The 13,296-nt window shown below is 59.3% G+C and overlaps 1 protein-coding gene across 1 annotated transcript; it reads left to right on the top strand.

The window, feature by feature from the left end:
• Positions 1-361: 361 nt before the first annotated feature.
• LOC311166061 (adhesion G protein-coupled receptor E5-like) lies at positions 362-13,016 on the top strand (the record flags this gene model as incomplete). The annotated part of the gene is made up of 12 exons (XM_084227541.1): positions 362-379; positions 441-503; positions 631-699; positions 843-872; positions 1,090-1,284; positions 1,958-2,002; positions 4,031-4,251; positions 5,813-5,879; positions 7,001-7,092; positions 9,233-9,440; positions 10,747-10,878; positions 12,762-13,016. 11 exons carry the CDS (start codon positions 362-364, stop codon positions 10,873-10,875), a joined length of 1,137 nt encoding a protein of 378 aa, XP_084083667.1. The 3' UTR covers positions 10,876-10,878; positions 12,762-13,016.
• Between the last annotated feature and the right edge of the window lie 280 nt (positions 13,017-13,296).

The following is a 13,296-nucleotide window of genomic DNA, read 5'->3' as shown; positions in this document are numbered from 1 at the left end:
TGACGCAGGTGGCCCTGGGGGTGTCACTGAGGATGTCACTGGTGTCCCTGTCCCCCCCAGGAGCACTGGCTGCTGGACCTGGTGACACAGGTGGCCCTGGGGGTGTCGGTGGTGGCCCTGGTGGTGTCACTGGTGTCACTGTCCCCCCTGTCCCCCCCAGGAGCACTGGCTGCTGGACCTGGTGACACAGGTGGCCCTGGGGGTGTCACTGAGGATGTCACTGGCATCACTGGGGATGTCACTGGTGGCCCTGGGGGTGTCACTGGGGGTGTCACTGGTGTCACTGGTGTCACTGGGGATGGCAGTGGTGGCCCTGGGGGTGTCACTGGTGTCACTGGGAGTGTCACTGGTGTCACTGGGGATGGCAGTGGTGGCCCTGGTGTCACTGAGGGTGTCACTGGGGGTGTCCCTGGTGTCACTGTCCCCCGTGTCCCCCCCAGGAGCACTGGCTGCTGGACCTGGTGACGCAGGTGGCCCTGGGGGTGTCGGTGGTGGCCCTGGGGGTGTCACTGATGTCACTGTCCCCCCTGTCCCCCCCAGGAGCACTGGCTGCTGGACCTGGTGACACAGGTGGCCCTGGGGGTGTCATTGGTGGCCCTGGTGTCACTGAGGGTGTCCCTGTCCCCCCAGGAGCACTGGCTGCTGGACCTGGTGACGCAGGTGGCCCTGGGGGTGTCGGTGGTGGCCCTGGTGGCCCTGGTGTCACTGAGGATGTCACTGTCCCCCCCAGGAGCACTGGCTGCTGGACCTGGTGACGCAGGTGGCCCTGGGGGTGTCGGTGGTGGCCCTGGTGGCCCTGGAGGTGTCCCTGGTGTCACTGAGGGTGTCCCTGTCCCCCCCAGGAGCACTGGCTGCTGGACCTGGTGATGCAGGTGGCCCTGGGGGTGTCACTGGTGTCACTGGGGGTGTCACTGGTGTCACTGGGGTTGTCACTGAAGATGTCACTGGTGTCACTGGGGATGTCATTGGTGGCCCTGGGGGTATCACTGAGGATGTCATTAGTGGCCCTGGGGGTGTCGGTGGTGGCCCTGGTGGCCCTGGTGGCCCTGGTGGCCCTGGTGTCACTGAGGGTGTCCCTGTCCCCCCCAGGAGCACTGGCTGCTGGACCTGGTGACGCAGGTGGCCCTGGGGGTGTCGGTGGTGGCCCTGGTGGCCGCGGCCGCCACCTTCGCGCTGTGCCGCGCCGTGGCCGAGCCGCGCCGGACGCTGCAGCTGCACCTGAGCCTGAGCCTGCTGGGGGGACACCTGGCCTTCCTGCTGGGCATTGACCGGGCACACAGCCCGGTACGGGGGGATTTGGGGGGATTTGGGGGGATTTGGGGTCATTTTGGGGGGATTTGGGGTCATTTAGAGGGGGTTTGGGGTCATTCTGGGGGGATTTGGGATCATTCTGGGGGGGTTTGGAGGTGCCTTCCTGCTGGGCATCGACCGGGCACACAGCCCGGTACGGGGGGTTTGGGGGTCCCCAAGGGGGTTTGGGGTCATTTAGGGGGGGTTTGGGGTCATTCTGGGGGGATTTGGGGGGTTTGGAGGTGCCCCTGGCCTTCCTGCTGGGCATCGACCGCGCACACAGCCCGGTACGGGGGGGTTTGGAGGGATTTGGGGTCATTTAGAGGGGATTTGGGGTCATTCTGGGGGGATTTGGGGTCATTCTGGGGGGATTTGGGGTCATTTAGGGGGGATTTGGGTGGTTTGGAGGTGCCCCCTGGCCTTCCTGCTGGGCATTGACCAGGCACACAGCCCGGTACGGGGGGTTTGGGGGTCCCCAAGAGGGTTTGGGGGAGTTTGGGGGGGATTTGGGGTCATTTTGGGGGGATTTGGGGTCATTTGGGGGGGATTTGAGGGGTTTGGAGGTGCCCCCTGGCCTTCCTGCTGGGCATCGACCGCGCACACAGCCCGGTACAGCGGGGTTTGGGGTCATTTTGGGGGGATTTGGGGTCATTTGGGGGGTTTGGAGGTGCCCCTGGCCTTCCTGCTGGGCATCGACCGGGCACACAGCCCGGTACGGGGGGTTTGGGGGGATTTGGGGGTCCCCAAGGGGGTTTGGGGTCATTTAGGGGGGATTTGGGGTCATTTAGAGGGGATTTGGGGTCATTCTGGGGGATTTGGGGGGGTTTGGGGTCATTTGGGGGGGATTTGGGGGGTTTGGAGGTGCCCCTGGCCTTCCTGCTGGGCATTGATGGCCTGTGCATCCCCAGGTGTCACCTGTGTGTCACCTGTGTCACCTGTGTGTCACCTGTGTGTCACTGTGTGTCACCTGATTGTCACCTGTCACCTGTGTGTCACCTGTGTGTCACCTGTGTCACCTGTGTGTCACCTGTGTGTCACCTGTGTGTCACCTGTGTCACCTGATTGTCACCTGTGTGTCACTGTGTCACCTGTGTCTCACCTGTGTCACACCTGTGTGTCACTTCTGTGTCACTGTGTGTCACCTGTGTGTCACCTGTCTCACCTGTGTCTCACCTGTGTGTCACCTGTGTCTCACCTGTCTGTCTGTCTGTCCCCAGGTGTTCTGTGTGGTGACAGCGGTGACCCTGCACCTGTCCTACCTGTCTGCGTTCTGCTGGATGGCGCTGCAGGGGCTGCACCTGTGTCTCACCTGTCTCACCTGTGTCTAACCTGTCTGTCTGTCTGTCTGTCTGTCCCCAGGTGTTCTGTGTGGTGACAGCGGTGACCCTGCACCTGTCCTACCTGTCTGCGTTCTGCTGGATGGCGCTGCAGGGGTTGCACCTGTGTCACCTGAGTGTCACCTGTCTGTCTGTCTGTCTGTCTGTCCCCAGGTGTTGTGTGTGGTGACGGCGGTGACCCTGCACCTGTCCTACCTGTCTGCGTTCTGCTGGATGGCGCTGCAGGGGCTGCACCTGAGTGTCACCTGTGTGTCACCTGTGTGTCACCTGTGTGTCCCTGTGTCTCACCTGTCTGTCTGTCCGTCTGTCCCCAGGTGTTCTGTGTGGTGACAGCAGTGACCCTGCACCTGTCCTACCTGTCTGCGTTCTGCTGGATGGCGCTGCAGGGGCTGCACCTGTGTCTCACCTGTCACACCTGTGTCTCACCTGTCTGTCTGTCTGTCTGTCCCCAGGTGTTCTGTGTGGTGACAGCGGTGACCCTGCACCTGTCCTACCTGTCTGCGTTCTGCTGGATGGCGCTGCAGGGGCTGCACCTGTGTCACCTGTCTCACCTGTGTGTCACATGTCTGTCTGTCTGTCTGTCCCCAGGTGTTGTGTGTGGTGACGGCGGTGACCCTGCACCTGTCCTACCTGTCGGCGTTCTGCTGGATGGCGCTGCAGGGGTTGCACCTGTGTCACCTGAGTGTCACCTGTCTGTCTGTCTGTCTGTCCCCAGGTGTTGTGTGTGGTGACGGCGGTGACCCTGCACCTGTCCTACCTGTCGGCGTTCTGCTGGATGGCGCTGCAGGGGCTGCACCTGAGTGTCACCTGAGTGTCACCTGTGTCTCACCTGTGTCTCACCTGTGTCTCACCTATGTGTCACCTGTGTCTCACCTGTCTGTCTGTCTGTCCGTCCCCAGGTGTTCTGTGTGGTGACAGCGGTGACCCTGCACCTGTCCTACCTGTCTGCGTTCTGCTGGATGGCGCTGCAGGGGCTGCACCTGAGTGTCACCTGTCACACCTGTGTCTCACCTGTCTCACCTGTGTCTCACCTGTGTCTCACCTGTGTCTCACCTGTCTGTCTGTCTGTCCCCAGGTGTTCTGTGTGGTGACGGCGGTGACCCTGCACCTGTCCTACCTGTCTGCGTTCTGCTGGATGGCGCTGCAGGGGCTGCACCTGTGTCTCACCTGTCTCACCTGTGTCTAACCTGTCTGTCTGTCCGTCTGTCTGTCCCCAGGTGTTCTGTGTGGTGACAGCGGTGACCCTGCACCTGTCCTACCTGTCTGCGTTCTGCTGGATGGCGCTGCAGGGGCTGCACCTGAGTGTCACCTGTGTGTCACCTGTGTCACCTGTGTCACCTGTGTCTCACCTGTGTGTCACCTGTGTGTCCCTGTGTCTCACCTGTCTGTCTGTCTGTCCCCAGGTGTTCTGTGTGGTGACAGCGGTGACCCTGCACCTGTCCTACCTGTCTGCGTTCTGCTGGATGGCGCTGCAGGGGCTGCACCTGTACGTGCTGCTGGTCCAGGTGTTCCCCCCGGCCTGGCTCCGCCCACGGCCGCTCCTGGCCCTGGGCTACGGCCCCGCCCTGGCCGTGGTGGCGCTGGCGGCGGCGGTGTACCCGCGGGGGTACGGCACCGATCAATAGTGAGTGATTGATAGTGATCAATAACCATCAATAGTGATCAATAGTGATCAATAGTGATCAATAGTGATCAATAGTGGCCGTGGTGGCGCTGGCGGCAGCGGCGTACCCGCGGGGGTACGGCACTGATCAATAGTGAGTGATCAATAACCAATGATACTGATCAATAGTGATCAATAGTGATCAATAGTGATCAATAGTGAGTGATCAATAGTAATCAATAGTGATCAATAGTGGCCGTGGTGGCGCTGGCGGCAGCGGCGTACCCGCGGGGGTACGGCACTGATCAATAGTGAGTGATCAATAACCAATGATACTGATCAATAGTGATCAATAGTGATCAATAGTGATCAATAGTGATCAATAGTGGCCGTGGTGGCGCTGGCGGCGGCGGTGTACCCGCGGGGATACGGCACCGATCAATAGTGAGTGATTGGTAGTGATCAATAGTGATCAATAACCATTGATAGTGATCAATAGTGATCAATAGTGATCAATAGTGATCAATAGTGAGTGATCAATAGTGATCAATAGTGAGTGATCAATAACCATCAATAGTGAGGGATCAATAGTGAGGGATCAATAGTGAGTGATCAATAGTGATCAATAGGGATCAATAGGGATCAATAGGGATCAATAACCATCAATAGTGATCGATAGTGATCAATAATGAGTGATCAATAGTGATCAATAACCATTGATACTGATCAATACTGATCAATAGGGATCAATAGGGATCAATAGTGATCAATAGAGACTGATCAATAGTGATCAATAGTGAATGGGAGGGCAGCTGCAAAGGCTCCCAGTCCCTCCCAGTCCCTCCCAGTCCATCCCAGTCCCTCCCAGTCCCTCCCAGTCCATCCCAGTCCATTCCCAGTCCCTCCCAGTCCATCCCAGTCCATCCCAGTCCCTCCCAGTCCATCCCAGTCCCTCCCAGTCCGTCCCAGTCCATCCCAGTCCATCCCAGTCCATTCCCAGTCCATTCCCAGTCCCTCCCAGTTAATCCCAGTCCGTTCCAGTGGCTGGCTGTCCATTCCCAGTCCCTCCCAGTCCCTCCCAGTCCATTCCCAGTCCATCCCAGTCCCTCCCAGTCCATTCCCAGTTTGATCCCAGTTTGATCCCAGTCCCTCCCAGTCCATTCCCAGTTAATCCCAGTCCGTTCCAGTTGCTGGCTGTCCATTCCCAGTCCCTCCCAGTTTGATCCCAGTCCCTCCCAGTCCATCCCAGTTAATCCCAGTCCCTCCCAGTCCCTCCCAGTCCCTCCCAGTTAATCCCAGTCCGTTCCAGTTGCTGGCTGTCCATTCCCAGTCCGTCCCAGTCCCTCCCAGTCCCTCCCAGTCCATCCCAGTCCCTCCCAGTCCCTCCCAGTCCATCCCAGTCCCTCCCAGTCCCTCCCAGTCCCTCCCAGTCCCTCCCAGTTAATCCCAGTCCGTTCCAGTTGCTGGCTGTCCATTCCCAGTCCCTCCCAGTCCCTCCCAGTCCCTCCCAGTTAATCCCAGTCCGTTCCAGTTGCTGGCTGTCCATTCCCAGTCCCTCCCAGTTAATCCCAGTCCGTTCCAGTTGCTGGCTGTCCCTCGAGCGCGGTTTCCGCTGGAGCTTCCAGGGCCCCGTCATCGTCATCACCGCCGTGAGTGACACCTGGGGACACCTGGGGACACCTGGGGACACCTGTGTCACACCTGTGTCACACCTCTGTCACCCATGTCACCTGTGTCACACCTGAGTGTCACCTGAGTGTCACCTCCTGTGTCACCTGCGTCACACCTGTGTGTCACCTGTGTCACCTGCGTCACACCTGTGTGTCACCTGTGTCACCTGTGTCACACCTGGGGGACACCTGTGTCACCTGAGTCACACCTGTGTCACCTGAGTCACACCTGTGTCACCTGTGCCACACCTGAGTGTCACCTGTGTCACACCTGTGTCACCCCCAGTGTCACCCATGTCACCTGTGTCACACCTGAGTGTCACCTGAGTGTCACCTCCTGTGTCACCTGCGTCACACCTGTGTGTCACCTGTGTCACACCTGGGGGACACCTGTGTCACCTGAGTCACACCTGTGTCACCTGTGTCACACCTGTGTCACCCCCAGTGTCACCCATGTCACCTGTGTCACACCTGTGTCACACCTGAGTAACACCTGAGTGTCACCTGTGTCACCTGTGTCACACCTGTGTCACCTTCTGTGTCACACCTGAGTCTCACACTTGTGTCACACCTGAGTCATCTCCTGTGTCACCTGAGTGTCACCTGTGTCACACCTGAGTGTCACACGAGTCACACCTGTGTCACACCTGTGTCACCCCATGTCACCCCTCACTGTCACCCCAATGTCACTCTGCTGTCCCCAGTCCCCCAGTGTCCCCAAATGTCCCCAATGTCCCTCCCCGTCTCTGTCCCAAGTGTCCCCAAGTGTCCCCAGAGTGTCCCCAGTGTCCCCAAACCCCCCCAGTGTCCCCAGTGTCCCCTCAGTGTCCCCAGTGTCCCCCCAATGTCCCCAATCCCCCTCAGTGTCCCCAATCCCCCCCAGTGTCCCCAATGTCCCCAGTGTCCCCCCGGTGTCCCCCCAATGTCCCCAATGTCCCCAGTCCTCCCAGTGTCCCCCCAGTGTCCCCAGTCCCCCCCGGTGTCCCCAGAGTGTCCCCAGTGTCCCCCCCAGTGTCCCCCCCAGTGTCCCCAGTGTCCCCAATCCCCCCCAGTCTCCCCGGTGTCCCCCCGGTGTCCCCAAGTGTCCCCTTTGTCCCCAGGCCAACGCCGCCATCCTCGTTGTCACCCTCTGGAAGTTGGTGCAGAAATTCCAGGAGGTCACCCCGGACATGGGGACACTGCGCCGGGCACGGTGGGGACATGGGGACACCCAGGGGACACTGGGGACATTGGGGACACTGGGGACACCCGGACATGGGGACCCTGCGCCGGGCACGGTGGGGACATGGGGACACCCAGGGGACACCCAGGGGACACTGAGGGGACACTGAGGGGACATTGGGGACATGGGGACACTGCGCTGGGCACGGTGGGGACATGGGGACACTGAGGGGACACTGGGGACATTGGGGACACCCGGACATGGGGAACACCCGGACATGGGGACACTGCGCCAGGCACGGTGGGGACAGTGGGGACACTGAGGGGACATTGGAGACATTGGGGGGACTGGGGACATTGGGGACACTGAGGGGACATCGGGGACACTGGGGACATTGAGGGGACACTGGGGACATGGGGACCCTGTGCCGGGCACGGTGGGGACACTGGGGACAGTGGGGACACTGGGGGGACACTGGGGACATTGGGGACACTGGGGACACCGAGGGGACACTGGGGACAGTGGGGACATGGGGACCCTGCGCCGGGCACGGTGGGGACACTGGGGACACTGAGGGGACACTGAGGGGACATTGGGCACATGGGGACCCTGTGCCGGGCACGGTGGGGACATTGGGGACACTGAGGGGACACTGGGGACACTGGGGACATGGGGACACTGAGGGGACATTGGGGACACCGAGGGGACATTGGGGACACTGGGGACACCGAGGGGACATTGGGGACATTGGGGACACTGGGGGGACATGGGGACCCTGCGTCGGGCACGGTGGGGACACTGGGGACATAGGGGACACCAAGGGGACACTGGGGACATTGAGGACATGGGGACATTGGGGACACTGGGGGGACACTGGGGACATTGGGGACATGGGGACCCTGCGCCGGGCACGGTGGGGACAGTGGGGACAGTGGGGACATTGGGGACACTGGGGACATTGAGGGGACATTGGGGACATTGGGGACACTGAGGGGACATTGGGGACACTGAGGGGACACTGAGGGGACATTGGGGACATGGGGACCCTGCGCCGGGCACGGTGGGGACACTGAGGGGACATTGGGGACACTGAGGGGACACTGGGGACATTGGGGACAATGGGGACACTGAGGGGACACTGGGGACAATGGGGACAATGGGGACACTGAGGGGACATTGGGGACACTGAGGGGACATTGGGGACATTGGGGACATGGGGACATTGGGGACACCGAGGGGACACTGAGGGGACATGGGGAAATTGGGGACCCTGCGCCGGGCATGGTGGGGACACTGAGGGGACATTGGGGACACTGAGGGGACACTGGGGACAATGGGGACACTGAGGGGACAGTGGGGACATTGGGGACATGGGGACAGTGGGGACATTGGGGACATGGGGACACTGGGGACATTGGGGATACTGAGGGGACATTGGGGATACTGAGGGGACATTGGGGACAGTGAGGGGACACTGGGGACATTGGGGACACTGAGGGGACAGTGGGGACAGTGGGGACATGGGGACAGTGGGGACATTGGGGACATGGGGACACTGGGGACAGTGGGGACATTGGGGACATGGGGACCCTGTGCCGGGCACGGTGGGGACACTGAGGGGACATTGGGGACATTGGGGACACTGGGGGGACACTGAGGACACCTGGACATGGGGACCCTGCGCCGGGCACGGTGGGGACACTGGAGACACTGAGGGGACACTGAGGGGACACTGGGGACATTGGGGGGACTGGGGACACTGAGGGGACATTGGGGACACCAAGGGGACATTGGGGACACTGGGGACACTGGGGGGACATGGGGACCCTGCGCTGGGCACGGTGGGGACACCGAGGGGACACTGGGGGGACATTAGGGACCCTGGGGACATTGGGGACACTGAGGGGACATTGGGGACATGGGGACACTGAGGGGACATTGAGGACACTGGGGATGCTGGGGGCATCGAGGGGACAGTGGGGACATTGGGGACACTGAGGGGACACTGGGGACACCCGAACATGGGGACCCTGCACCGGGCACAGTGGGGACACCCAGGGGACATTGGGGGGACACTGGGGACAGAGACGACATCGGGGGGGGGGGGGGACGCTCAGGTGACACCCAGGTGACACCCGGGTGACACCGCAACGCCATTGGCTGTCCCCAGGGTGCTGTGGGTGACGTCACTGGGCCAGCTCTCCCTGCTGGGCTCTGGTTGGGCGCTGGGCCTGGGGGCGGGGCTTGGCTGGGCGGGGGGGGCGGGGCCGCCCCTCCCCCCCGGCAGCGCCCCCCCGCCCCTCCCCCTCCTGTTCTGCATCGTCAACGCCGCCCAGGGGCTGCTGATCTTCCTGTGCCACTGCCTGGGGCACCCCAAGGTACCAAAACCCCACAAATTCACCCCAAAAACCGACCCCGGATCCTCAAAAACCCAAAATCCCAAAAAACCCCAAAAAAATCGCCCAAAAAACCCCAAAAACCCCACCCCAAAACCTCCCCGGGACCCCCAAATCCCTCCAGGGGCTGCTGATCTTCCTGTGCCACTGCCTGGGGCACCCCAAGGTACCAAAACCCCACAAATTCACCCCAAAAACCGACCTGGGATCCTCAAAAACCCCAAAATCCCAAAAAACCCCAAAAATCCCAAAAAAAACCCCAAAAAACCCCACCCAAAACCTCCCCGGGACCCCCAAATCCCCCCAGCGCTGCTGATCTTCCTGTGCCACTGCCTGGGGCACCCCAAGGTACCAAAACCCCCCAAATTCACCCCAAAAACCGACCCAGGATCCTCAAAAATCCTAAAATCCCCAAAAAACCCCAAAATCCCCCAAAAAACCCCACCCAAAAACCTCCCCGGGACCCCCAAATCCCCCCCAGCGCTGCTGATCTTCCTGTGCCACTGCCTGGGGCACCCCAAGGTACCAAAACCCCACAAATTCACCCCAAAAACCGACCCAGGATCCTCAAAAACCCCAAAATCCCAAAAAACCCCAAAATCCCCAGAAAATCCCCCAAAAATCCACCCGGGACCCCAAAAACCCCAAAATTTTCCCCAAAACCCCCAAATTCCCCCCAAAATCCACCTGGGACCCCCAAAATTCCCCCCAAACTGCCCCTGGTCCAAACTGGGAGGGTCCCAGTTCATACTGGGCCATTCCCAGTTCATACTGGGCCATTCCCAGTTCAAACTGGGAGTTCCCAGTTCATACTGGGCCATTCCCAGTTCATACTGGGCCATTCCCAGTTCACACTGGGCTATTCCCAGTTCAAACTGGGAGTTCCCAGTTCCCACTGGGCCTTTCCCAGTTCAAACTGGGCCATTCCCAGTTCAAACCAGTTGATCCCAGTTCAAACCAGTTGATCCCAGTAGACACAGGGCCGTTCCCAGTTCAAACCAGTTGATCCCAGTTCACACTGGCTGTTCCCAGTCCAAACCAGTTGATCCCAGTTCACACTGGGCCATTTCCAGTTCACACTGGGCCATTCCCAGTTCAAACCAGTTGATCCCAGTTCAAACCGTGCCATTCCCTGTTGACACCGTGCTGTTCCCAGTTCAAACCAGTTGATCCCAGTTCACACTGGGCCATTCCCAGTTCAAACCATGCTGTTCCCAGTCCAAACCAGCCGCTCCCAGTCCAAACCAGCCGCTCCCAGTTCAAACCAGTTGATCCCAGTTTGTTGCAGGTGCGGGGCTGGTACCGCTCCCTGCTGTGCCCGCGCTCCCGGCCCTACTCGGAGTTCACCAGTAACACCAGTAACACCAGTAACCTGACCAGTATGAGCCGGGTCAGGGGATCCCAGTCACACCAGTAACAGGTGAGCCATCCCAGTAACCCCAGTAACCCCAGTCACACCAGTAACACCAGGTGAGATATCCCAGTCACACCAGTAACACCAGGTGAGATATCCCAGTCACACCAGTCACACCAGTAACACCAGTAACCTGACCAGTATGAGCCGCGTCAGGGGCTCCCAGTAACACCAGTAACACCAGTAACACCAGGTGAGTCATCCCAGTAACACCAGTAACACCAGTAACCTGACCAGTATGAGCCGCGTCAGGGGCTCCCAGTAACACCAGTAACAGGTGAGCCATCCCAGTAACCCCAGTAACACCAGTAACACCAGTAACACCAGTAACCTGACCAGTATGAGCCGCGTCAGGGGCTCCCAGTCACACCAGTAACAGGTGAGCCATCCCAGTAACCCCAGTAACCCCAGGTGAGATATCCCAGTCACACCAGTAACACCAGTAACACCAGTAACCTGACCAGTATGAGCCGCGTCAGGGGATCCCAGTCACACCAGTAACACCAGGTGAGATATCCCAGTCACACCAGTAACACCAGTAACACCAGTAACCTGACCAGTATGAGCCGCGTCAGGGGATCCCAGTCACACCAGTAACACCAGGTGAGTCATCCCAGTAACACCAGTCACACCAGTAACACCAGTAACACCAGTAACCTGACCAGTATGAGCCGGGTGAGGGGCTCCCAGTCACACCAGTGACACCAGTAACACCAGGTGAGTCATCCCAGTAACACCAGTCACACCAGTAACACCAGTAACCTGACCAGTATGAGCCGGGTCAGGGGATCCCAGTGACACCAGTAACACCAGTAACACCAGTCACACCAGTAACACCAGTAACACCAGTAACACCAGTCACACCAGTAACACCAGTAACACCAGTAACCTGACCAGTATGAGCCGGGTCAGGGGATCCCAGTCACACCAGTAACACCAGGTGAGTCATCCCAGTCACACCAGTAACACCAGTAACCTGACCAGTATGAGCCGCGTCAGGGGATCCCAGTCACACCAGTAACACCAGTAACACCAGTGACTCCAGGTGAGCCATCCCAGTCACACCAGTAACACCAGTAACAGGTGAGCCATCCCAGTCACACCAGTAACACCAGTCACACCAGTATGGGCCGGGTGAGGGGATCCCAGTAACACCAGTCACACCAGTGACCCCTCCCAGTAACCCCAGTGACCCCTCCCAGTAACACCAGTCACACCAGTGACTCCTCCCAGTAACCCCAGTGACCCCAGTGACCCCAGTGACCCCTCCAAGTAAAACCAGTAACCCCAGTGACCCCTCCCAGTGACCCCAGTGACCCCTCCCAGTAAAACCAGTAACCCCAGTGACCCCTCCCAGTGACCCCAGTGACCCCTCCCAGTAAAACCAGTAACCCCAGTGACCCCTCCCAGTAACCCCAGTGACCCCAGTGACCCCCCCAGTGACCCCAGTGACCCCTCCCAGTAACCCCAGTGACCCCTCCCAGTGACCCCAGTAACCCCTCCCAGTAACCCCAGTGACCCCTCCCAGTAACCCCAGTAACCCCAGTGACCCCTCCCAGTAACCCCAGTAACCCCTCCCAGTAACCCCAGTGACCCCTCCCAGTAACCCCAGTAACCCCAGTGACCCCTCCCAGTAACCCCAGTAACCCCAGTGACCCCTCCCAGTAACCCCAGTAACCCCTCCCAGTAACCCCAGTGACCCCTCCCAGTAACCCCAGTGACCCCTCCCAGTAACCCCAGTGACCCCTCCCAGTAACCCCAGTGACCCCTCCCAGTGACCCCAGTGACCCCTCCCAGTAACCCCAGTAACCCCAGTATTTCCTCCCAGTAAAACCAGTAACCCCAGTGACCCCTCCCAGTAACCCCAGTAACCCCAGTAACCCCCACAGGTGCCAAAAATTCCGGAAAAAATTCGAAAATTCCAGGAAAAATCTTCGGAATTTTGGGAAAAAACCGACGGAATTCCGGGAAAAAAATCTTCGGAATTTGGGGAAAAATCTTCGGAATTTTGGGAAAAATCTTTGGAATTTTGGGGAAAATCTTGGGAATTTTGGGGGAAATCTTGGGAATTTTGGGGGAAATCTTGGGAATTTTGGGGCTTTTTGCCGCCCCTCCCCCTGGAGATCAATAAAGGATCCCGAGCTCGGCTTTGGGGCCAATTCCAGAAATTTTGGGAAATTTTGGGGTGAATTCCTGCAAATTCCGGGATTTGGGGGAGAATTCTTGAGATTTTGGGGGAAATTCCTGGGATTTTGTGGAGAATTCAGGGAATTTGAGGGTGATTTCTGGGATTTATGGGAGAAATTCCTGGGATTTCAGGGCGAATTCCCAAGATTTTGGGGTGAATTCCCAGATTTTGGGGTGAATTCCCAGATTTTGGGGAGAATTCCTGAGATTTTGAGGGGAAATTCTGGGAATTTGGGG

The sequence above is a fragment of the Fringilla coelebs genome (genome assembly GCF_963513975.1).
Source record: "Fringilla coelebs genome assembly, contig: SCAFFOLD_414, whole genome shotgun sequence".
Taxonomy (NCBI): domain Eukaryota; kingdom Metazoa; phylum Chordata; class Aves; order Passeriformes; family Fringillidae; genus Fringilla; species Fringilla coelebs.
The sequence above is the reverse complement of the archived record's forward strand: the minus strand, read 5'-3'. Positions and strand labels throughout refer to the sequence as shown.